The 27,074-nt window shown below is 36.3% G+C and overlaps 1 protein-coding gene across 1 annotated transcript in view; it reads left to right on the plus strand.

Moving 5' to 3' along the window:
• The window catches only part of GABRA2 (gamma-aminobutyric acid type A receptor subunit alpha2), a 64,643-nt gene that overhangs the window by 19,321 nt on the left and 18,248 nt on the right, over positions 1 to 27,074 (plus strand). The window contains exons 4-8 of the mRNA XM_042053052.1: positions 6,518 to 6,585; positions 19,107 to 19,327; positions 21,641 to 21,723; positions 24,573 to 24,716; positions 25,519 to 25,671. Coding sequence (XP_041908986.1) covers positions 6,518 to 6,585; positions 19,107 to 19,327; positions 21,641 to 21,723; positions 24,573 to 24,716; positions 25,519 to 25,671 — 669 coding nt within the window. The remainder of the gene's footprint in view (positions 1 to 6,517; positions 6,586 to 19,106; positions 19,328 to 21,640; positions 21,724 to 24,572; positions 24,717 to 25,518; positions 25,672 to 27,074) is intronic.

Here is a 27,074-nt window from a genome sequence, read left to right on the forward strand (position 1 = left end):
AGGACCCTATGGATATGTGTTTAACTTTGTGACCTGAAGTAATAAGGTTTGCAAATTAAAGGTCTCTTGGGAGAGAGAGGAGAAAAAGTAGTAAATACAATGTTTGTATGTGTGATCTGCACACTTCTTTTTGACTGAGAGTTAAACCCCAAATTTTTAATATGTGAAAATTATCTTAGTAATGTGTAAGTGTTCTCTAAGCACAGAGGGAATTTTTAATTTTTTCATTTGGTATCTGGTAATGGTGTTAAGGCAGTTTGCACCAGTGTCTTTTACATACAGGACAAAGAGTAAATACTATGATAATAAAACATTATTTGTGTTACAGATGTGCCTACATATCATTCTGTGCACATTTTGTGGGTAACCTACACCTAAAAAAAGCTGTTAGTTTAGCTAAAAACATATCTGAGAATGTTTTCCCAAGTAATTTTTCCTGCTATTTTGGACCAGTTTTATTAATTTCAGAATAATGGATGCTACTTTGCTGAAATATAAGTGTGGGCTTGGGCAATGTGGGCTGCCCAAGTATTCTGTTAGTGTAAATGACATAATGGTATTTATGGTATTGCTTTACAGGACTGCCGAATTTCCTGAGTTCTGAATAGGCCTTTGGAGGGCCCCGATAGACTTTACATAGAGTTGTCAGTTTAATAAGTGATATAATGTCTGTTAATAGATATGAGCTCTTCAGAGGGAAGTCGGTTGGGGTCTCTGTGTCTACTGGCTTTCAATTCCTGTCTCTTCCTCCAGACATTTTCTCCAGAATATATTCTTGTTCCAGTCAACACCATGAGAAATTAAGTACAGTGTCTGATTCTGGTCTTCTTTACACCAATGTGAATCAAGAATGAAACTGTTAATAGTAATACTTAGAGGTATTACTGCTCTTACTGGTAAGCTTATTCTACATATACTTTGTTAAAGATGGAGATTGAAAGAGAATCATGGCTCATATTAAGATATTTTCTTGCTTATAGTTCATGGATAGAGTGAGGCCATTGGAAGTGAGAGAAATGAATTCTTCTCACAGCTGACTTCAGTTTAAAAATCGAAAGTGGTTTTATGTAGGGCATATGTGGCTTTGAGACTGTTGTAATTTAATAGTGGATAATGAATGAAGATGCTGAAGTCGGATAAATAAAATTGTCGCATAAACCACCAAAACCAAAAATAAAGAACTGTCAGAACACGATTTTGAAATATCTGTGTTCTCATGGATTTTGCTGCTTTTACAGCTCCATGTTGCATGACCTCCTCTGACCCCCATTCCCTGCCAGCCAGTCAGTGTCTTGAGCTGCCAACAGACACACTAAGGAGCTTGTCAGATAAGGGCAGCATGTTGAGTTGGAACAGTGTTTGATGGATTAAGACCCTGGCTGTTTCACCTGTGCAATTTCTGACTTGTATTATGAATGACATTTTCAAGGCCTTTGGGCAACATTGCCAAGCATGCCCCTGGAGACCATATTACAATGTCAGAACAATGTCAATTCCAGTTAAATAATTTTTTTAGAAAAACAATTAAATTAACATCAAGCTTTTGACAACATTTCCACAAAAACTCAGAAATCCTCAGTTAAGGCTCCCATAGCACTGCAACTTGACCTTTTATTTGTTGTTGTTGTTGACTATTAAAGAGCAGTATTTTATTTTCACTTTTCTTTATTTTTGGCATGCTGTAGCAGTCTTTCAGTTACAGCCTTGCAGTGTTCTCCCAGGCACTATTAATTCTATGTTTAAAATAGTGTTTGTCTGAATTTTTTTGTAGTATACATTAGAACTGCCTATATATATTTTAAAAGCTCTGTCCCACCAATAACACTTTTAATGGTTTTGGATTACCTCAAAGAGATTGTCTTCTATTTTAGCTGCCCAAAACCTGTATTTACAGCTTTATTGACTGAAAATTCAAATTAAAAAGAATAAAAAGTCCAACCCAACCTACTAGCCTGTTTTCTTGTGAAAACAGCCTTGACACATTAATCAGTAATATAGCCAGCTTCATGCAAACAAACATCTGGAACCTTTCTGATGGTTCTTTCTGAAGATTTTGCAATGATCACACTCCTTTCTTCTCTTCTTTTAAACATACATAGAATGAGCCATTAATGTTTTGTCCCTACTCTCTGTGAAGAAAGGACTGTAGATCATTTTGGTGCGAGAGGGAATGAGTAATATCCAGGTCATTCTCAAATATGAGAAATACTCAGAAATTTATTTCAAGAAAGATAGTGATGTCTCAGCCTTCTCCAGAAAAGGGAGAGCTCTCAGGTATGCAGAATCCTGCACATCTAGCTACCTCACATCACAGACACTGGAACTCTGTGTTCCCTGTCAGGGGTGCAGGCAGCTGAGAAGGGACATACGAAAGAATGCGAAAAAAATTTAAAAACTACTGTCAGAAAGCAGACCAAAAAAACTCATTGAAAATTTATATGCCTCTGTGGAATCTTCCGATTTTGACAAATTGGTAAATGCTCATGAGGAACCTTTTCATCTGACTTTTCTGATCATCTCCATTACTCAGCTTGAGCTGGTTTAGACTTCAGCTGCTGCAAATTCTCTGCCAAGCAGCCTACTTCAGCTGAGCCAGCTCTTCTACTGAGGAGCAAGACAGCAGGATTTCGGACCATCAGAAAGGGTATCCCGACAGCAGGAGAGTTGGCATAAAGGAATTGACAATACCACTGATATCAACTCTAGCTGAGCTCTGAACCACTCTTCTAATTTTGACAAGACAATGATGTTGACATTTTCCAGTGTGATTATTTAGTGCTGGACAGCTGTAACCAGACTTGGCAAACACTTGTACTTCACCTTACTTACAATGAATTTAATCCTTCTGCCTCAGTTTCCCAAGTATGGAAAATTGAGGATAATAAAATTATTATCTTCATAGAGGAGTTGTTATAATTAACATTTTTAAAGTCCTATATGTAATTAAAGTGCACAGCAAACCTTCCAGCTAAGGACAGATAAGGATGTATAAATCTTCTGCAATTTGGTATATGTGTTGCTTTTTCTTACTTTCTGTTTGTTATTTTTCCAGTAATGATACCATGTCAGTTCAAGTAAGAAAAGGGAATCAGAAGAAACCAGTGCTTGAGAACCATGTGCAATATGATCTTAATAATTACTTCCATGGAAAGTGCTTTTATTCCTGCCTTTATTATTAACTCTATTGACTATATTTTGTCAGTTTACCTTTGGCTTGATCTAAGTCAGATAGAGCTTCTCTTGTAACATTTCTGACCAAAGCAAGTTAGAAATGGTGCTGTAATAGCATTTGCAGAATGGTAGAGGACTTCATGTGATGGTGGCAGCTATATGTTATATTCTTTGCCTGAGATTTGTTCCCCTAAAAGAAGCATCATAAATAGAAATTACATCCTTACCCTTTCCTGTTCCCATTTCTTTGTATAACCTTCAAAAGCAGTGATTCAGAATAACTAAAGAGCCCACAAATATAAATGAGGATCCTTTAAAATCTAGACTGTTTTTCAATATGGGCTTCCGTTGATTTAAGCACTTTTGAAAATCAGGCCTTTTAGTTATGTGCTTGCATGTCACTTGAGGAAACAGATTTTATAATCCAAGTGTAAAAAGCTTGTCCTTAACTTTTCTCGAAAAAATAAGCTAGATTTCACAAACACATGTTGCACTGAACATCTTTTAGCTGAGTATATTCCTTGGCTTTTCCAGAAGAACTGATTATCCAGAACACTTTGAATCTCTAGTGGGCTAAGTATGATGACTTGTGCTGTTCTTGACAGAATATGAGTTATAAAAAGCCTGTAACTGTGACGCCTGCTGGATGAATTTTGATTAGAGAGTCCATTTGAAACTGTGCTTTGTGCTTTTGAATTGTTTATTTGACAAGCATATACTCCTTCAAAGCAATAGCTACAATATTTGTTCTAAGAAAAGGAGGATGTATTTTTTCTTTTTGTAGACATTGATTCTGAACCCCCAAGTTCAATTTTTTAATTCAGAGGAACCTTTGTTGTAACAATATGTAAAGTAACAAGGAAGAAACAAATGCAACACTCAGGCTGCTAACACCAGTGGATGGTAACATGAGTAATTCAAGATTTATTACATTTCAGCTTCTTTTGTCCTTAAGGACTTGTTTTCTTGAAGGTAGACTAGGAATAGAAAGTTCTTAACTATGCAGAATTTGGAAAATAGGAGGCAGAAATAAAAATCTGCCATTTCTTCTGTAGTGTACTTTTCTCTTTCCTAACACACACCAACAGAGGGAATCTACAGACTGTTTTAATAGCATAAGTTGTGGTCAATATGTTTGTTCTCCTCTCTGTCTTTGCTCATTTCTGATGGAAGGATGGATCCAGAATAGTGTAGAAATCATATAATAGAATATGTGATTTTTTTTTAATTAAAACTTTGAATCTAAGGCAAGCTTGAAGATTCCATGCCCTGTAGTTTGTTATATACAAATATTAAAATTATTCCTCTGTGTCAAATAATAAATCAGATGCAAATAACTGATAGCAATAGAGCGAGGTTACAAGAGGACTGTGCTTCCAAGCATTTGGGAGGTGGGGCGTGTGCAGGTAAAGATTTGCCAAGTGACCTTGTTACCTATAGTAGGGTCCCTTCAAATCATACAAGTATATTTGAAATTAGTCTTGATACTCTGCTGTTGGGATACTTGATTGCCAGTCATATTTTAGTAACACCAGTGTTTTTCATGGAATTATAATTAAGATGCTGTACAGTCATCGCAGTACAGGCCAAATTTCCCAGTTAGTCCCTGCAGCACCATTTTACCTCCTGAACAGTAGCTCTCTTGTCACTCTTCCATTTCATTCCAGTCTGTGCCAGGTAACCATTTGGAGATAATAATATTTTTTTTTTTCTGGAGAGTCTCCCACGGGCAGCATGACTACTTCAGCCAGACCCATACTTTATCCTTGTTGAATACCAAGAGCAGTGCAGACTCAGCAACTTTTCTGTCCACTGATTTAAAATTTGTTTGTAGGATGTTTGGAGTAGAAATCAACTCAGCTTGCGTAAGGATGCTTCATAAGGGATTCCAGAAGTCTCTGTCACACAAATAAACATATCTCAGGACATGCAGAGGAATTGTAGGAGTCAGTCTTTATTTATTCGCTTGAAAAGCAGATATGATCCTGGGAAAAAAGATTCTTTTTGCGAGGAAGGGATTATGAAGTCCTGTATTCTAGAGTTTGGATGAAGAAGGAAGTTTCCTTATAGATGAGAATGGATGAATATTCCTCGCCCATGCTCTGGAGGGTGTCTGAAAGCACTGTATCTTTGCAGCTACATCCCTTTGAAAATGCACTGCTCCCCATGCAGCTGCTCATGGATCAGTCCTGGCCTTTTCCTGGTGGCTGATAGAGACTCTGCTGTCATGAGTGAGCACCATTGGGTTCTCCTGGTAAAGAGCAGGGATTATACTGTTGGCCTCAATATAATTAGAAGTAAAATTTGCTTACATCACATATTTGTTAAAAGGTAGCTTTTAGGAAAGTAGAAGCTATTAATTACCTGCATTTAATGGTGATTAAATATGGAAATAGAATCACAATATAACATACTATCATAATGTAACAGCAGGATCACTCATGTAACAGGCAGTTGTATTACTTTCGGGAATGGGAAAGTTTGTGATGAGTGAAATTGCACCTAGTTATATTCAAATTTTTCTTTTCCAATCAGCAGCTGGCTTTAAGGCAGAGAATTCCTTGTGTTGACTGTCTAGAATGCAGACTTTAATTGGCAACTGCTGTAAGAAATTTCCTGTGTGTACTACCCCTCTTAGTGAATATCGTTCTATTTTGAGCCTAATTGAAAACTGAAGATAGGAAACTAAGCAAATATTTTTCCCTGCAGTTCAATGTCTAATATTCTGATTTCATGGCTGTCTGGCTACAGTGATTAGGAAGGACATTTTCTCAAAGTGTTCACAGTACCACAGCAATGTATCAGGAGCATTGTATATCAAGGAAAGGAACTATTATGTTAAAATACATGCCACTTAAAAACACACCCAATTAAAAAGCAGGATGCTGTTCTGTTACATTTGGTGCAGTCAATAATTGCTTTTTCTTGTCTTTTTTTTTTTTTGAAAAGCTGTTGAGGATGTAGAAAGCAGCCTTCAACTAGAAAAGCTTTAATAGGAGAGATCTGTGACAGCAGAGATAACACCTCTGCAACAAAGGCGTTTTGTGTTTAGAACTGTACTTCCATGTTAAGTCCAAGATGCTGTGGTTATTCTTGTTGGTAGAGAAATGGGATATACGTGTGTAGTTGCTGATGATTGTATAGTTCTTTAACTGAAACAAACTACTCTGTGGGACAAACTGTGTGTTAACCTCCCAGTATTTACAACAGGATACTGGCTAGGGGTAGTAAACAAGGAGAGAAATCTGTTCAAAATGTCCCATAATCTTGCATAGAGAGTTAGAAAAAATACTATCAATTTAAAATGTTTGCTTGTTTTTTTTTTTTTTTTTTCTTTTTATATCAGATAGTATTACTGAAGTCTTCACTAACATCTATGTGACCAGTTTTGGACCTGTGTCAGATACTGATATGGTGAGTTCCTGAATCTTTTGCATATGTGGGTAAATGGTGTAAGATATATATGAACTTCCTTTAAACTTGTATTCTTCTTTTACTTATTGTGGATGAATTTAAAAGTTTCACTGAAATCAGAAAGTGCCTAACCCCATGTAGTTCTAAATTTGGAAACTGGTTTATAGACTTTATGATAAGTGTGCTTGTATTAGCTGTTTAGTTTAGACCTGTAAATCTTCAGACTGTCCCACTGACTGTATTTTGGTTTATATTCTGGAGTAATCTTGAGATGGATGAACTGGATTCCTCTTGGATGAAAACCTGGAATGAAAGGAGCACTCTTAATGTTGGCAATAGACTGAAGGACCTGATGGGAGTCAAATCTAAATTAAACTTCTTGAAAGACATAGCTTGGAAGCTGGGTCATCAGCATGGTTGTGGTGTTTTGCAGATCTGTCCTTTGTAATTTCATTTCAATTCATAATTGTTTAGTAAGCATCTAAGGAAGTCAATGGCATTAAAAAAGAAAGAAAGTTTCAGATTATTGCTCTGGATTATAAAGAATTGTTTGTAGGCTCACTGCAAGTAATACAGAGATGAGGGAGAATGTTTCACACTGGGTAGGAAGACCTGATGGATATAGCTTCTCTAAAAGGGAAGGGAAGGACAATCTCAAACTTTAACTACCTCTTATGCCCCTGTCCACTTGACAGGTTTAGGGCAAGGTTGTTTAATTTACTCTGGGCAATGTGTAGGAGAGAAAAAAATTCTCTGCAGATTCAACAACAAACATTTACTTGCAAAATTTAGAACATTAAGGTAGAATAAGGTACTTGACACATTTTAAAACAATATCCAGGCAAAGTAAGTACTTCATAAATTTTAATTTAGCAAACTTAAACTTAGCCAGCCTTAACAAATCCAGACACAAGGCACTTATTAAGGCATTGACAGGAATTTTTTAGTCTGGCTTACAATGTATTTTGAGAAGTTAGGAGAAAAAAGGGAGAAAGAGAAAAAAAGATAAGAGTAGAATGATATCACCATCTGTGGATTTAGCGGCAAGACTTGATTGTTGCAATTTTAATGTCCATTGGTCCAAGTAGTGGTCGCAATCTTGACCCATCAGGGATGGCGGAAGCCCACGAAACACAAAGTTCAGTGGGTTAACATGTGCTTAGCTTTAGGTGGAATGCCCAGGCACCTTTCCCGGGGTGGGGGAGTTTTAAACTGTCTTTTGCCACACGGTGGATCTGTTGCAGCACTGTAGATCATGCGCAGTCCTCTGGTGGAAGGCCCCAGAAATGAATCTGGGGCATTTCAGGGGTCTTTGGTTTATGACACCTTCTAAGACATGACAGCTGCCTCTCAGTCAGCGTAGTTGAGCCAGTTGTGCCCCATCAGAAGGGATGAACATCAGGCCTGTGTGTGAATGTCCCAGGTGGGGGGGAGTTTTACAACTGAGCCACTTGTGTAAGGAAGGACATTAGCATGATAAAAAGTATTAATCCACCTCACAGGATCTGCTTCTTTTTGGCCTCTTCCCTTATATGTCTCAAACCCCAGCTTCTTGCTAAACAAAAGTTGCATTGTTGTGGTCATCTCCTGTGGCTTGAACCCTCTGTACTTGGGCTCATCCTCAGCAAAGCCCTGGCTGCTTTTTCAAATGGCTGATTGTTTGAGCCATTAACCATTAACATCTCAGTCTCCCACACTACCCTTGCCAATCCTGCACGAAATTATTTTTTAAGTGTTTTGAACATTCATTATTATATATGAGACATATAAAACAGTACCTAGATGTATCCATAGGTATTAAAAATGAATATTTTTTAAATCAGGCAACATTTCTTTTTCTATGAAAAAAGTCAGGTTATGCATCATACAAAACAGGGAACATTATGATGTTATGAACAAATTTATGAAACTAAATTTTTCATGGTATATTGTATATTTTAAAAGTTATTTGCTTACTGACTAGCAGGTAATCATAGCTTTGGAGAATATATTCTGGTGGGTTTTTGTGTTTGTTTTTTTGTGTGGGATAGTTTCAATTTTCAAGTTATGTTTTGATATTTATGAATACATTAGTGATGCTTCACATGAAAGGCCATTTCATAGGAGAAATACACTTTTTTGTTGTTTTTATTACATGTTGCTGATTCTCTTGAGGTGTTTTTTCCTAATGATTTTAGGTTTTTGAAATTTTTATTTTATTAATAATTTTGTAAAAAAGGTATCCACAGCTATTTACAAAGATGATATGAACATCTTGACCTTGTTGGTCTAGTATCTCATGACTTTACAGGGGTAAAGTCTTGCATTTATTGCAGTCCTGTGTAACAGGGACATGATACTAATCCACTTTTAAAAATGAGTACTGAGACACGAGGAGACTTACCCAAGGCTGTGCAAGTCATCTGTGCTTAAATGGAAATGTAATGAAAAGCTGCCTGAGCCTATTCCCTTGCTCCCAACACACTTTTGATATCAGTGGATAAATGTGTGGAGAACTCTGGGTGTCTATTTGCATAGACATATAGACAGTGCAGTAAGGGGTCAGGTCCTTTGATGCTACAGCTCTAAGAGATCTATGCAGAGGTGTTAATCAAAGAGTGCAGTGCATCAGAACGGCAGCTGTTGCTGTAATGGGTAGGTTTATTTGCAGATAAGTAGATAGATAAGTAAGAGCAGTTTAATTCTTATTACTACAAGCTTCAGGGTTAATTTAGCTTGTTCTGTTGATAATTATAAAATAATTTTGAAACGTATGAGCAGTCAATTAGAAAATTTCAACATGTGAGTTTTGAAATAATAGCTTCCAAACCATCACGTATTCTGTCGAACATGAAGGTGACATTAGAGTATTAACCATGAGGACTTTTTCATTTAGGACCTGCATGACTGAATTGATAATGTAAACTATTGTACAGAACATTCATTGATATTTTCTTCTGTAAATGTTGGAAACCCTGGGATATTATAATTTTTTAAATTTCCTCCTTAAAAGGCTTCATTGGAAGAATAGTTTGACCCTTGCCCATGTCCTCCAGAATTTTCAGAGCATCCCAAACAGATTTTTCAGGAAGGTTGGGTCCCAGCCCCTGAGGTCCTCTGCTGTCACAATGTGAATGATGAGGCCCTCAGTCACATGAGGTTTTTAGGCTGAACATTGCTGTTGCCCAAAACTCTGATGATTATTGCTGCCCCTAGGATTCCTTCAGCTGGGGTTTCTTATAGTAAGAAAAAGCATTGTGTGTGTGACTGCACCGCTTTGCATGATCTATTTTCCAGTTTGTTTTTTCCTCCTTGGTTAGTATCTTGTGAAGAATAATGGTGCTTAGAAGAAAAGGGGTGCTTTTGAAAATAGGAAGGGGACTCACATACATGGGAGATGATTAATATGTGTTTAGAGTATGGAAGAAGGAAGTGGCACACAGGCAGTGATGGGTTGGATTGGAGCTAAGGACACTGTTCTCACGCAGCGATGATTCACGAAGCTGATAAAATGTAAGTCTAACCTTTGTTGTTGAATTGCTATGACTTTGTGAGGTTTCTGTTTTCCTCACAAGCATATTACCATTAATGATAATATAGTATTGTGTACAATCTGTGACTTGGTATGGTTGCTAGAATGTAGGTTTTTATTCACATTCACGGTATTTTTCCAGTATCACAATTTTGCCAAAAAATAATTAAGTCCAGGAGAGTTTGGTCTTTGACTGATTTTAAGTTAGCTGAAGTTGCCATTGATAAATTCAGGAGGTAGAAGATGAGGCTGAGATTTTTCTCCAAATGTGTTAAGAGTCAAAAACATTTGGTCCTTGTTGTGGATTAACATTTTGACAAAGTTAAAAAGATGCTACTCTGTTCTGACCAAAATAGTCAGCTACCAAATCTGTTCACTCTTGGCCAGGAGAATGTTGCAAACTGTGCTTCAAATGAACAAAAATATTTGGGTATCTGTATCATTTGTGTCAAAGAAATGCTGTTTTATGTCAACCACTCTATTTAATGTCAAATATACAATGCCAATATATAAGAATTTTCAACTTCCTTTTGCAAACTAGTGAGAATCAAGGAAGGCAAAGCAAAACATGGGATCAAACAGATTTTACTTTCACTCTTCTGTCTTTTTGACCTGTTATTTCTCAGAAATGTTTAAGTTCAGTATTGTGGTGCTATGCCTTATAGGCTTCTAACCCAATCAGTGATACAAATTTATTTTGACATTAGCCTGAGAGAAGAAAAGCTGCATTGTTTAGAAAAACAAGGAAATGAAAAATTGGACAGAACAACTGAAAAGCAAAGCACCTCTGAATTTTCTAAAGAGTTATAGGATTAAATTATTATTGCAGATGCTAATTAAAGCATTTATCATGAAATTAAAACATTTAATATTTGAAAATTCAGAGGTAAAGGACAAACTTGGTTGAATTGTAATTTGTAGGGTAAAAGGGATTGAACATTAAACCTAATTATTTTTTCTGTTTTTAAAAATTAATTACTTGAAGTCTGGTAAACTCTACCATCATTAAAACTCTATATGCTGCTAGCTTGAATTTCGGCACTGAAAGCATTGTACTTTGACCTCTTTTTCTCAGACTTGGTGGTTTACAGGCTCTTCTGACACTTTGGCTCTGAAATTTCCCCCATAGCCATAGACATAGTAAGTGCTGATGTCCATAACTGAAAAAAATATATCTACAATAAATGAGACCTATTTACTACTCAAGCAATAGTTATTTTATGTAAGACAGATTATGTAGGTACTGAGACCCTTTATATAAGGTCTGCTGTGGAAAAAGCTTTGCCAAGATTTAGCAAATTTTGCCTCAGAACAGTCTTTCTGATTATCACGGGAACATCTTCCCAGCTTTCCTACAACACACGGTTAGTAGGTGGCAGGACTCGAATCAGTTTAGCTTGAATATTAAAAACTAAGAAGCTTTCTGAGACTTTTGTACTCCAACTTTCAGTCTTAGATTTTCATTGTTATTGGGGAGTTTTGTTTACTGTGGTTACACCTTTGTTCCCAAGTTGTTTGTAAACAAGTTTTTCCTAGTTTCTTGATGATAGACCTGCAGTTTTTCACTTTGAAGTCAAGGAACAGGAACATTTCTCTGTAGAGATTGTCATACACAGCTAGTTCATCACTACACACACTTCCATCTCGTCAAGTTTTCAACTAAAATGTCAATAAATGTTTCTGATTTTTCAAATATAGCCAGAATAGAAATTTTCAATGAAGACTGAAAGTCAAATACAGAAATGATCAGAAGGGTTACAGCATTCCTCACTACAACTGAGGATGGTTCTTTAGAGATAGTGACTGAACTTGGAACCCTATTTCTTTTTTTCTGTCTGTTTTTCAGATTTCCTCATTCCAGTTTGCATTTCAGATTTTGCTTTGGTTATTTTTCCTATGCAACTTATTTTTAGCTCTTTCAAAGTCTAATTGTTAGCTAGGATTCCTTAACTTAAGAGAAGTTTTACAGGAGTGGTAGGATATATAATTCTGGACAGAATAAGGGAATGCATCAAGATTTTTTTTTTTTTCAAAAAGATTAAAAAAAGTACTGCAATTACTTTTATGTAGTTATTATTTGAACTCAGTAAGAGAAGACTAAAGAGTAAAAGAAATGGTAAATACACTTGGATTTTTTGGGTATTGGGGAGCATTGGGGAGCATCTAGGTTGTGTTTTTATAATTGATATGTTTCTGAAAAGTCAATGAACTTGTTGCTTTATTCCCTTTTAGTACTGGCTCAGGTAATTACCTTTGCAAGTTAAATCCATACGCTGAAATTTTGATGAGAATATCTCACATGATCTCTTGCAGAGTTTCTGTCCTTTTATTCTGTTGGGAAGTCTTTTTCCTCAGGATGTGCAACATCCTGCCAAGTGGATCAGTATTGGAGATTGATTTGTCAGAGGCTGTGTCCAAGCCTGTCACTGCCGTTAGCTCTCTCTGTACCTTTGTTTGGCTTCCTGTTCCTGTCACCAGGCATCCACTGTGTTTCAGGGTTGCTCTTTCTCCAGGTCTGAATAAAAAAAGGATAATGAGAAGTGTTTTTATTTTTAGTGACAGTAGTGGGAAAAATGTCCCATAGTCTCTCTTCTAAGTAATCCCTATTCATATCTCTTACATGCCCCTCTTATCTCTCCTTGGTGCTTCTTTTAGACTCAGAGTTCACTGTACATCAGCTATTTGGAAAGAAAGAGACAGAAATTTATTCAGAGAAGGTCCTTTTCTTACATTAATATGAATAGAAAGACATTCTCTTCCCTAGACACTATCATTCAAGCTGGTTAAACACATTTTTTTAGAAATTTTTAAAAAATACTTCATGTTGCGATTAAATGCTTAGACAAAAATGACTGAAGTTGACAGATTAGGCAGAAATAAAAGGCTTGAAATGAGTTACTCAAATAGAGAAAAATCATGCTGCAATTCCCTAGAAATATTCCACATTTTCTTGATAGTATTAAAGGTCATATGTATCTGGCAGACATTACTTTATGTATTTAAAAATGAATGCGTGTTCCTTTGAAATGCATTGATGGGGTAGTGTTTCAGTTTTTAACAGGGCTGTTAAGGGTTTTGGTAAAAAATAACCAACAAGGCAGTTTCAAACCACAGTCCTCCTTCATCAGAATATTTTCAAGGATTCTATTCACTAGTATGTAAGATCTACACTCCGAAAGACCTGAAGGGAACTTCTGGCTGTCTGCTATTTCCTTCTATGTTCTGTGCTGCGCACACATCAGAAGGTAAGTTTTGGAGAGAGGAAATGGACTCAGTTTACTTACCTCTGCAGTGGGGTTTGATGTTGATACACAAGTGCTTGTGCAGAGCCTGAGTAGTCAATGCTTGTGATTGGAGCTTTGAGGAGGATTGGAGGAGAACTCTTTCAGTCCTCATATTGTTAGACAATTGCTTGCTTTTAGAGAAGAGATAAGTAGCAAGTGAGATAGATTGTTTGTCCAATCTGGTGGGTGGGCCTAGGTGAAGCCAAGCCCGTACCATGATGAACTAGTTTATGCAGACTGCTGTAGTGTGTTATTCCTTCAGTGTGCCATCTGCACCCTGCATAAATCTGCCCACAGAGACAACCACTAAGACAACCAACTAATGATGTGATCCTCCTACTGTAAAGCTAATTTCAGCATTCACTGAAAATGTCTAGTGTGCAGGTTTAATAAATTGAATTGCAGAAGTTGCATCACAAACTTACACTCATCACACTGACGAATATCATCAGGTTATAATAAGTGTGCATATACTGGGCAGATCATTTTGCTTTGAGTAATTACATTTTTTGAGTCTTCTGTCTAAACTCCTTCTTGGTTTTCTTGAAAGTGATTTTGATGCTCAGATGCATACCAATCATGCTAGTATTCTACAGCACCAGTTACATACTAATATTGTTAACATTTTTAAACAAATCTGAAAGTAAAATTACACATTTCCTTAAGGCAGATATGAAAACTAGAGTGTACATTTTAAGAATTAAAATTAAGAAATTATACCGATGTAAAAACAAATACTAATATGCAGTTCCTATATTATCTAGGTGAGATTTAGGTCCATGAATCTGAACTGTTTATCTCATAGTGTGTCAACCACAGTATTTCTAACTGTTTTAAGGACTCAGTGAAAAGCTGTATATGCCATTTCCCCTTCGCTTGTTTTTAATTTTTTTTTATTTGCCTTTTAAAAGTCTTATATCTTATAGTATTTAAAATTTGTTTTTGTGGTTATATATATATATCAGTTAATGGCTTTAAGAGTGGTCAGGAAAAAGACAAACATACTTTAGAGAAATGACTATTAAAAATTTTTACAAGTAGGGAATGAGGAACTCTGGCTTGAACTCTTCATTAAACAAAATGCTGTGTTTTAGAAGGTAATAAAAAAAAATGTTCAATCTGCTTCAGGACAATACTGCTTGCTAATGGACACTTACAATTTTTGAGATATTTGGAACATGTCCATCTTTACTCCAGATGCTAAAACTGCCAAAATCTGCCAACCATTATTGGAAAGGATAGGAGTATGGTTTTTGTTTTTTGAACTTTTCCCATACAAGTCTGGCCTTAGCAAAAAAAAAAAAAAAAGAAAGAAGACTACCATGTAGTAGAGATTGCTTATACTCAGGTCAGTTAAATCTTCTCCCAGAGATACTAATGTCTTTTTTATGGTGCATACTGTTATGCACAACAACCCCATATTAAAAGAGGAATGAAATTTCCTCACCATTTTGTTCTTCTGACCATTGAAGAAGGTCAAGTGCTTCTTAAAACTGCAGTAAGAATCTCATCATCTGTACCTAAATTTCATGGAAGGTGCTATAATACATATTTGAAAGATTATGTTTAATTGTACTGTGTTAGAGTCTAGCTGTGTAAGCGCCATTTTAGACACCACACAGTAGGAAACACTTTCTTGTCTAGAAATGATCGCAGGAGTCCTTTGAAGACCTGGAATTATGCTCCTGTGATTTTGTGGAGATACTGCACTATATACCGGAGAGTGGTTAGGTCATGTCCAGAAAGAGCACAGGGTTTTTTACATAGTTTGTTTTTTTTTTTTAACATCTGCAGAATGAATGAAATTAGTATCAGGTATTAATCGGAGTATTTTTTCCTGGAGTCCAGATTTGCGTTTCTCACAGAATATTAGTCTTGATTGAAAAAAAAACATTACACAGGATTTACCACAAAGTGGCATATACATCAAATAGGAATTATTTTCAAAATCTTTATGTAGCATCTTTTGATAAATGCTGGCTTTTTATCATGTTGATTATGTTCAAAGTACTTCAATACCTTCCTATTTTTTCATTTATTTTATATGGTAACATCAATAGGGATATCCATGATCATAAGTAGAATAGATTTGGCACGGAATGGAACATGGGATCACTGAATACAGCACTGCAGAGGCAGAAGTTGTATTTTGCTTTTCATAATCATTTTAAATGGATCTTGACAAATTAATTTCACCTCTGTGCCTTAGTTTCCCTTCATACAAAATTGAGATCCCAGTACTTCCACTGAAAAAATGCAAAGAGGTCTGTAGAAAGTTAAGTTATTTAAGAACTATGTGAGATTTTACTACTATTGTGGTAAACAGAAGCAGAAGGTGTTCATCATCATTCACACCAAACCTTGGTTTATTCTGTGTTTCCATCTTCTAAATGAGATGTTCTGAAATAAAGATCTCCAGCACAGGCTGGATGGTGTTACAGACCACCCCAAAGGTGAGGGTAACTCAGGTTCTATATGAAAAAGTTAATTTTGGAAAATTTTGGTTGCCGGGGAAAGGAGGTATGTAGCCATTTTGGTTATTAATATCTATAGCAATATAGCAATACAAAAGCATAAAAATAACACTGAAGAAAATTTACAAGGAAAAGAAAGAAATAGAAAGAAAGGAGAAGAGCAGAAAGATATCATCACTCGTGGATTCAATGACAAGACTTGGTTGTTGTAATTTCAGTGTTCGCTGGTCAAAGTGATGGTCTCAGTTTTGATCTGCCGGGGTGGAGGAAGCCCATGAAACATAGAGTTCAGTGGGTTAATATAGTTCAGATTTACATGGGAATGCCCAGACACCTCTCCTGGGGAGGGGAGTTTTATACTGTCTTTTGCAACACCATGGATCTGTTGCAGCTGTGGATCGTGTACAGTCCTCTGGTGGAAGACCCCAGAAATGAGTCTGGTGGCTATGGTCTCTCCCTGACAGACCAAGCCAGGGCTTATTTTCAGCACATCTGCTGAGTTGGGTTTTCTTGTGGATACATTCCTCTCAGCCTTGTTTACTTCTCTTTAGACCTGAGATAATTGGACAAAAGCAGCACCTTTATCTTATCTCAAGTTCCCATCAGGAGGCTTAACTTACTGTCCAGATTTCCAGGAATTCACAGAGGCATACCGGGGAGAGGGAGAGAGGGGAGTTCTGTGGTCTCAGATGAGCAGTTGCTTCTTCATGCAGTTTGCCATAGTGGGCAAAGTCCTTTGGTGGTTACCTTAAGAGTGTTTGAGCCATTAACCATTACCTGTGGACCAGTCAGAGATTTATCAGCAGGATCTCTCAAGGCTGCAGTTCAGATTCTTTCCTGCTCATTCTACTTCCTTAGCTGTTGCCTTGCAGCAGATGCGAGCTTTTGTGAAATGTTGCTGTTCTGATTTATTGGTGTTTCATGTCTGCTTTTTTTCCTGTTTTATTTCTCTTGTAATTCTTTTTATGTATGTTGGAAGACAGTTAAGAAGCAGGATCTTTGAAGTTCTTTATTGATGGAAACATTGCAAAAAAGTTGAGATTTATATTCTAATCATTTATGTGCAGGGGTGTTTGTCAAAAGAACCTGCAGGACATATCACTCACTCCTGTTGAATTTCAGTGGAATTTCAAAGTCTTACTCCCTCAGGCTCTTATTCCCAATTCTTTATACCTCAAACATCAATCTTACCACAAAAATGATTTATTGGTAAGCCTCTCAGACAAAAACCATGAGGAAGCTCTTAGGGCAATTGTTTTCCTTTAATTACCTGGTATTTCTATCCAGATTTCATATACTCCCCTGCTGCTCCTGATCCTCCATGATACTATGCATTTTGTCACTTTCCCTTGTCTGCAACTGCTATTTGTAAATGGGATGTTAAGTCACATGATGTTTAACAACTAAAACAACATATAAATCAGCAAATAAAAGAGGACAATTGAATGTGGTCTGTCATAGACAAATGAGCAAACAACTTGTCATGAGGCAGTGTCTCTGGCAGTGATGAAGGACTGTACAAAATCGAGTATAATATCAAAGTAAGACATGTTTTAGAGGTTCATAATTTTGTATTAAACAGATATATTTACTGAAATATTATTAGAGATAATAGAAAATGGAGTTAAAGAGAACCAAATTAATTTTCAGTGTATTGTCACATTAGTTTTATTTAATATTATTTTAAATACTTAAAATCTTAATTAGAAAATTCACAAAATTTTATCACATTAATGTACGACCTTCTGGTATAGTTAAAAATTGAGCTTCTGTTTTTTGTCAGATTAGTTTATAAGTATCCATAATTTCCAAAATATCTCTTCCCACTTGTCACAGTTCGTAATGAGAACTGCTTTCTCTCCTGCCCCTGTCATGCTCCTTCACATAAAAAACTTCTCTTTCCTTTATTCCACGTGCTCTCCTTAGCCTCTGGCCCTGACCTGGAAAAGGTCCTCACAGCTCTTTGGCTCACAGACCAAAGGAGCTGAAGAGAGCTGTCACTTGTCACTGTCTAGTCAGCACTCCTTTTGTATTGCTGTATGATTGATGGAGAAGAACCTTAATGCTTGTTAAGCAGCACATGAGGGAGCCAGCAGAAAATGATAGAGGCTGATGAGTTCTTTGAAGTCACTTTTATATTGAAATCCCTTGAAAATTTTATATTGGTTAAATTTTATCAGGCCTTTTCCATTCAAAGACCGTTTACTTGAAAATGGTTTGTGCAGAGCAGTTGCAGTAGTACAGACTGCTGCAGCATACTAATACTTTGAAATCATGAGACCATTTTGTACCTGTCCAACAAAACAAAACTGCACCAAGGTAGCATTTGCCAATATGCTGAATGCAGTTTGCTTCCAACATAGTTTTTAAGCTCTCCCATATCCAATTTATGTGCTGTGCTGACAGTAGCAAAACATTAAATCCATTTACAGTTCCATTTTGAAGATAGTTGATGAATTTACATTATCAATGTTTAGTCAGTTGTTTGCTTGTGTTGTGGTTTAACCCCAGCCAGCAACCAGCTAAACAGCAGCAAACCCCGCCAGATGGGATACCCAGCACTGGTTGACACAGGCATCTGGTCTAGGTCATCTATTTTTGCTTGCATCCTTTTTTTGCAGATTATACTGCCTTCCCAAGACTAGGCATCAGAGTAATGTTCACCAGGCAGTGAGTGTCACCTGTTAATCATCAGCTATTGTTTCCTACCCACGTACTTTTGTTCATAAAATCCACACCACTACAGAGTCTTACATTCCTCTTTGGAGAAATCTTACATCATTCTGCTTGTATATACTCTACCCTTTAGGGGTTGCCTTGTTTCCTTACTTCCAGTCTCAGCCATTCTCCATGCTCTTGGAATGCTGGGTTACTCTACAGGAGAAGATGCTGAAAGAACTATTTAATGTCTTCCTGTGTATTTTTTCCTTACTTTCCTTCCTTACTGTGTTTAATGAAGATACCCATGTCACAGATACTTTGTGTATCAGATATACAGAAATCTAAATATTGAAAGAGTTCAATATACAAACAACATGAACAACAAACCAATCATGAAGAAGAATGTCATACCCTTAATGCATTGACTTCCTGTTTATTATTCTCAGTATTACACAATTTCTTGTGATGATTGTTCTCCCTTGACAATTTTACCAGGGGAATTTTGCAAACAGAGGTTTTCTATTCTTTGTTCTCAGAAAGCAGATTAGTGTTTCATTGTTTCAAAAAAAGCATGTATTTTTTCCATTACAGGAGTACACGATAGATGTTTTCTTCCGTCAGAGATGGAAGGATGAGAGATTAAAGTTTAAGGGCCCAATGAACATTCTTCGATTGAACAACCTAATGGCCAGCAAAATCTGGACCCCAGATACATTTTTTCACAACGGGAAGAAGTCAGTGGCACATAACATGACGATGCCAAACAAGCTTCTACGAATCCAAGACGATGGGACACTCTTGTACACCATGAGGTATGTCTGTTCATCTGTTCATCTCTTCTCCACTCAAGCTACTTCTTGATGTGATTTTTCCATCGAACAATTAAATCAGGTTTCAGGAGAACTCTCCTGTGTTTTATTTCTCTCTAAGGAGAAAGAAAGCTAGGAAAATGTGTGTTTAGTTTCCAGTTCTGTCAAAAGTCTCTTGGCTGATAATGAATTAGATCAGTTTTCCTACCCATGCCTCAGTTTTCATATTTTTGTAATATATTAAAGATACTGAACACCTGAATAAAGTTATCTGAGACCTTCAGATAGTGTTTACCAACTCTGTCTTAGAATCATTAAAATAGTATGAGAGTTTTTCCTGTTACTGCAGCCATTGTACTGAATATGTGAGCCCCTTAGTAAATTTATTATTAAGGTCAGGAGCAGTTAAAAAACAGAGAAAGAATAAAGAAGTAATAAGGTCTCAAACTCTTTCCAGTGAGAGCTACAAGGAATATATGTCTTACTCTGTAATTACTGTTTCTTTATGTCTAATTATAATATTTTACTTAGAATTTTTTTTCATCCTGTGCATCATTAGTAGCTAGATAAATATTTAGCTGGTAAAATGTTAAAATTTGCTTAGAAAATAGAGTATAGAATATGCAAAATTATAAAAAACCATGTATACATAGATATAAAGCAGCATTTTTATAAGACTGATTTCTTCTTTGGTAACTCTTTTTGCAATAATGTTACCTATGTGAATTTTTTTGAAATTTTTAACCAAATTTCCAGAAGCCCATGACTTATTTTCTTTCTTTTTTTTTGGACAGTACTTAATAAATTGAAGGTGAATGTAGACTTAAAAACCCCAGCCTAAGTAAGATAGAAAATGTGAGCTCTAAAGTGAATGTGTACCGTGGTACTTTCTCCGTGCAGCCATGCCAGCATCCTTGAAGCCCAGTTTCACTACACAGCTCTGAAACCCTTACAGTATTGAGTGTTGATGGGTAGGCTGCTAATGATGCTGGGTAATGTAGTGGTCAGAGAGATTCAGAAAAGTTTGCTTGGTGTAAATTGAGACCTCATGTGTTGTATTTTTGCTGGGGCTCAAATCAATATTTGAGCTATTGTCATTCTCTTCTTCCAGAAGGTATAATAATCATATACTATAAATACAGGAAATACTGTTTGAAGCCATTGTGAAGTATAAGCTGGGTCAGATTAATTATAATTAACTAACCATTTTCATTACTTGTAAGTCTGTTGGTTCTCAGGGTACGAGGTTAATGTGTGCACTGTTCTAACTGTTTTGTCTAGACTTTAAACAGCTATTTTTATCGTGTCTACATAAAATGATTGTGTGATTTATATCAGAGGCTCATGCAGTTCTTTCCTTTGCCTTCAGCTGTTTGCTGATTCTTATCTCTCAGTGCCCCTTGAATTTAGAAAAACATTCCTGGGGAGTGGAGGAATAGAAACATGAAATATCTTTTGGTGGAAGGCTGGGAGAAAATAGCAGAGAGTACAATGACTAGGAACCACTGGGAGTACAGAAGGATGTAACTGATGTTTGAGGCTGAGTGAAGAGAGGCATACAAAATGAGAGAAGAAATCTCTACCCAGAGGAGACTTACAGGATAGGAAGGAGAAACATAGAGGTGTTTTTGGTTTTTTTTTCTTAAATTAACAATAGTGGGGTAGTCCATGAAAAGCTTTCTTCAAACTGTTTTAAATTATTTTTTATTGTACTGATCCCCATATATGAAACTGGGATATTGCTGGGGTTTTTTCACAAAATGAGCAAAAGTGGATGCTTTGTTAATATGTGGCCACACTTTACATAAATATAAAGAATAATCACAAGTAACATGGAGAATGAGAAGCAGCAATCTTTTGAAAGAACCCAAATATTTTTTCTCTGTATCTTCGATTCAAACTGTAAAAAAATGAAATTCAGAAGACTGGAATACAGTTCCTTGGCAAGTTAATTGTATTCTAGATGCTTTTATAATGAGCCTTTAAGAGCCATTTTAGCCCACATGTACCTCAGAATATTATGAGAAGAAAATTACTGTTCTTAACAACCTGAAAATACTTAATTTGTATTTTTCTTTAAATGCCCTTGGCTCATAATTTTGAGGTCAGCTTTTACAGGTTCTTGATATGATAAGTAAATGCCTTTCAAAGGAACACGTAAAATGGGAGAGGTAAAAGCTGATTTAAATTCTTGTTAGTTTAATATAAAATTTCAATTTAATCTACTAGATCGGCATGAACTCTGTTCACTTCTGTGGAACTGATTTTCTTGTCCTGCTAAATGACTTAAATGCAGAGCGGTCTTTTGCCTTTTAGGCTTACAGTCCAAGCCGAATGTCCAATGCACTTGGAAGACTTCCCCATGGATGCTCACTCATGTCCACTGAAATTTGGCAGCTGTAAGTATGTAATGTGAAGTACAGCCTTTGATTAGTGAATATCTAACATTTCTCAGCATAATTTTGTTTCAGTAAATTGTTACATGAGAAATGTAAACCGCAAGATGGGACTTTTTAAAAAAGTTGTAACCTGACACATCAAAATCTCTTTTGCCTGTCCAGAGTTGTGTCTTCTAGTGTATTTTAAAGATTTCATGACTCCAGTTATCAATAAACACCCTGCACCTGATCAACTCTGCACTGGTGTACTTTGATTGCAGTGTGCAAACCATACAGATGAACACAGAACTGGATGCACGTAGCCCGTGCAGTATTGACAAAGAGCAGATCAAAGTCTTCAATGAGTGGGTTTTCTCATTTATCACAACAGCTTAGTTTCTCCTTATTGTTAATGATATTTTTTATGTTCTTAGTCAATGAAGGCAATAATGAATGGCATTATGTGATAAAAAAATTTTTTCCTTAGTGCATCGGCATGTTATAGACAGGTGGAATTTGACCTCACTATGTATTATGTTAACAGCAGCATTATTTCACTTTCTTAGATTACAGCCATTCTTCTTCTTCTTCTTCTTTATATATATTTTCTGGATCTTTTACACAAAAGTTTTCTCTTTTTTTCCCTTTGGCTGCAGCCTACATTCTCTTCTGGGCCCAGGAAAGGAAATGGGGTCTTTTTGAGGCAACAAGTTAAAACATATAAGTTCTGGCTGATTTTACAATAATTGTAGCAACCCCAGAATACAAAACAGGATATGCTGCCGCTAAGGACATCATTAACCAGATGATGCTTGTCATAGCACTGTGCATTCTCTCCACTGTGCTCATATCCCTTTTCCTTGGAGTTTGTAGCAAATTAAACCAAGCCTGCTCTTCTGATGATGTTTCCACACTTGAGGGAAATCTTAGCTATGGAGATAAAAGATCGTTGAAATGAATATAATGTGCATCATGGAGCCTTTTCTTGCCCCCTCAATATTATATTTATAATACATAATGCAGCCTGAATAACTAACACCAGAGATGTTAGCCAAAATTGGCTACTGACTGATAATATTTACATATACGTGCCCAGCAAGGCATGTTTGATTTATAAGGTGTTGCAGGAAAAGAAGACTCTTATGTAGCCTGAAAACAACTTGAAAACTCCTGTGATAATGAAACTCATACTCAGGCCAAAAGGCTACTTTCTGCATGTGCATTTTTAGATTGGAAACCCTTATGACTAGGTATATTGGACTTTGTGTGAACCGCTTCCTTTTTTGTCTTTTTTTTCAGGCTTGATTGTTTGCTTTTCTTACCAGCTTGTCCTTTATTCCCTGCCTATGGTTTTCTAATAATCAGAGGAATTTTAAATGTGAGCAATGTGATTTTTAAAAAAGCCTGTCTTTCATTTCCCTCAAAGTCACTGTGCTCCAGCCTGTTGGCACATCCAGGGGACTCTTATTTCTGTTCATTTTGAACGGCTTCACACACATTTTATTTCTTTATCTAGGAGTTATTTCTAGAGAACTGTGCATTTTTCAGCTTTTATTCTGGGATAGAATCTGAATGATGAATAGTGGTGAAAATAAGCAGGAATCCTGAGGATTTTGGTTTAACTAAGGCAAGTTTGCCTGTGATATACACTGCTAATCTTACATTGCTAGGAGGATCATCAGCATGTACGAATGTCTCTTTTTATACATAAGAGAAAAGCCAAACTGAATGTATGGGAGAAACTGTAGCTTAATAGATTGGTTTTCTTTATTCTTTTCAAAAAGTTTAGCTGACAGTGAAGAGAATGGGGACAAATCAACAATTTGCCATACTGCTGGTTTGCATTAAAGCAGAGATATTTTTGTGGAAAGCTGGAAGGATAGATGGGAAGTGTTAAAATCTCTACTTGCTACCCACCTGCTAGATTTTGTTAGTCATGCAATTTATGGCTAGTTGCATGAAGAAGCTACTTTCTGAGCCTCCAGAGATTTCTTAAGTGAAAATGTTTGCAGACCAACAGTAATGATGCTTTACTTTTTAATTGCACTGCAATTATTGTGTAAGATTTAAAATGCACTTGTCTCAGTCAATCAAAATGAACACACAACTTCTTCCATCAGTGGTTTACTCTTTTCCTTTCAAACTCCATTTGTTAATAGGATATTAGACTGGAAAAACTTTCATACTCATTTTTTTCTTACTTAGTGGAGAGGCATTAACGCTTTTTAAAATACAGGGTTGATTTGCTTTCATACTAGTTTATCTTGACAGACCCCAGGCTAAATGTATGTTTGAGCAAGAATGTACTGAGAGAGCAGCCTGTTTAATGTCAGTGTGTCCACCAATACAATGGCAACTAACGAGATTTAAGAGGGTAGGCAGGGCAAGGTACCAGGGTGTTGTCACTGCTGGCTTCCCATGTTTAAGTCTGAATTTCAGCTAATAATAAAATGCTTGTGATACGTCCCTGAATTTGAGAGTGGAGACAATGGAAGGTCAGAACTACACAGCAATGAATTTTCAAACTGCTTGTCTAAATCTTACAAATTGTCATTCTTTTCATCTGCCTTATCACGAATTATAGGATACGTATAATATCTAATCTCTGACAAGTCTTTTAACAGTGTAGAAGAGATGTTGTTTGTAGTTTAATAAATTGTGATTAATAAGCCCTGTTCCTGTGCTACAATAGGCACTTACTTTACAGTAAAGCTATTTTAAACAGCCAAATATATTTTTTACCATATCTTTTAAAATTCTTTGGGGTGAGTTTTTATTTGAAAAATAAGTATCTCTTGTAATTCTGTGAGTTTTGATGGTAACTGTTTAATTTGAATTGCTGACGAAGTATTTTACCTTGTTTCTCACAGATGCATATACAACTTCAGAAGTGACATACATTTGGACTTATAATGCTTCAGATTCAGTGCAAGTGGCACCAGATGGCTCAAGACTGAATCAGTATGATCTTCTAGGCCAAACAATTGGAAAAGAGACAGTTAAGTCAAGTACAGGTTAGTAAAAGATATTTTGGAGAAAAAGGCAGTTACTGACTGTGAAGACTGTATTTTAGGTGGTGTTAAAAGCTACTGAAAAAGAATGTTGCAAAATATGATCTATTAGGCATGTACTGTACAAGTCATAGTCAATGTACTGTACAAGTAACACAAAACAGCACTTTACTGATTCTTTCAAATTATAATTAGCTGGTGATAACAGACGTGAACTTGTCCTCAGTAACTGGTTTTTTAAATGCTATCTGGAGCTCCATGTTGAATCCTAATATTTGTAACCCAGGGTTGGGATATTTGTTAAATTTCATACTGTAAATGACATAGATTTTGTCTAAAGCAGACAGATTTCAACCATGTTTCCCTTCCATCATAGTTTTGACATTAAACACTGGAGTATTCTACTAGACTCTGGACTGTTTTCCTGCATGTGCCGGGCTGTGATGGACCCCCATGACTGCTTTCTAGTCGTGATTAAGCTCTCAGGGAGCTGTTGTGTGAACACAGAGTGCTGCTTATGAGCAGAAACCTTCAGGGCTGGAGTTCTTCTCAGTGCATACAAGAGTTCCTGGAAGTTCCTTAAAACTCACCTTTCATGGAACGCAGTGGGAATAAGATACAGCTGTACTCAAAATCTTTCTTATATTCTGTAGGATGCTTCCTATTACAAAATATCTGTGCTACAATATAACCCCAGAACATTTGTTTCACATAAATGCAGCAAACTTTCTCTTATCAAAGAAATGGACATTCTTAAGATGATAACGTTTTGTTTCATTGTATTTTGTTTGTTTGTGGCACCTAGGTGAATATACGGTAATGACGGCTCATTTTCACTTGAAGAGAAAAATTGGTTATTTTGTCATTCAGACTTACCTCCCCTGCATCATGACTGTCATTCTCTCTCAAGTGTCATTCTGGCTGAACAGAGAATCTGTACCTGCCAGGACAGTCTTTGGTGAGTATACTGAGTAGCATTGTCTGTTTGCAACAGCCGAAGATGCTAGGAAGTACTTCTGAAGTGAAGGGCTTTTCATTCAAGTTAAAGTGTTTGTAGAATGTGATACAATTTCTAGTCCAAACAGCTTTCAACTGCATTTTACACATCTCCTGAGAATCCCAAAGATTTTGGAAATTAGTACATACAAGCAAAATGTCCTCATATATCCTTGACTTTTTTAAGAGGAAAAAAAAATTCACAGAATAGAAAAAGATGACAATGTTTCTATTTTAAAAGTAAATTTAGTAAACCTAGATGATTTTCTGAAATATCTTACTTTCATTGATATTATCCAAGTATTCTTGTACTTGGTAGATAAACAAATTTCTAAATTTATCTGTAAACTAGGCAAATTGAATTTGAATTTGCTGAATTATTTGTGTTAAAGTTTTCAAACTGCAGTTCTTTTAAAGAAACCCTGTTCTGGGATTTTGGGCAACGCTTCAAACTCGAGATTACTATGAGGCAGCAAACAGATTCAGCAGAGCAATATAATGGTGTTTCTCTTACAGTGAGGTTTGGCTCTCTATTTAAGCAAAGTAACAAATGTCTTTCTTATTTGCAAAACAAAGTTCATTTAGTTTGTTTGCTTTTGAAGGAAAAGAGAGCACAATAAAATTAATGTCTGTGTGGAATCAGCCATCAGAAATGTGGCATAAAATTGTATTATTAGTCATCAGTAAACACCATGTACGCTTCAAAAAATAGGCCAAACTCAAATGCATATTAAGTATGATGCACAACAAAGCATTTACTGTTGCTCCTGGTAGAGAAAATGCCACAAAGCATTGTGAAAATTGCAGGTTTGAATATGAGCCTTATTGAAGTCAGATGAAATAGGTCAGTGGTTACAGTGGGACCAGAATTCTATCATGGTTTTCCAGGCAGCTATCAGGAAGACTTTTTTTTTTTGTCTCTCTTCAAAATCTTCTGTGAATTTATCCATTTTTGCTTATGAAAATGTACATTCCTGTTTTCCAGCTTTGCAAGTACACTGTCAAATCCTTCTAAACCTGTGTTTTTGCCCTTTTCTGTGCCCACTCCAATACATTTAGGACAGTGTGACTGGTTTGTCCAAAAAAAGTCTCACATCTGCTCTTCCTAAAATGCAGTTTCTGTTACTGTGTCACTGTTAACAAGCTACTACACCCATAACAAGGCCCTGGGATAATTTTCCCGAAATGTGTCCTTTCCTGCAAAATTCTTTCTTGTTCTTGATTTATTTTTTGTTTACTTTTTTTGGAAATAAGTAGTATCTTCACGGCAGCCTGATGCTTAGCTCTCCTGGGGTTTAGTCTAATGTGGATAATGAAGTGTCCTGCTTCAGGATGTCTTGAGGGAAGTGCGTAGGAGGGCTGCAA

This window comes from Corvus kubaryi, unplaced genomic scaffold (genome assembly GCF_017639235.1).
Source record: "Corvus kubaryi isolate FWS band 111438036 unplaced genomic scaffold, C.kubaryi_AGA036_p1.0 split1-131, whole genome shotgun sequence".
Lineage (NCBI taxonomy): Eukaryota > Metazoa > Chordata > Aves > Passeriformes > Corvidae > Corvus > Corvus kubaryi.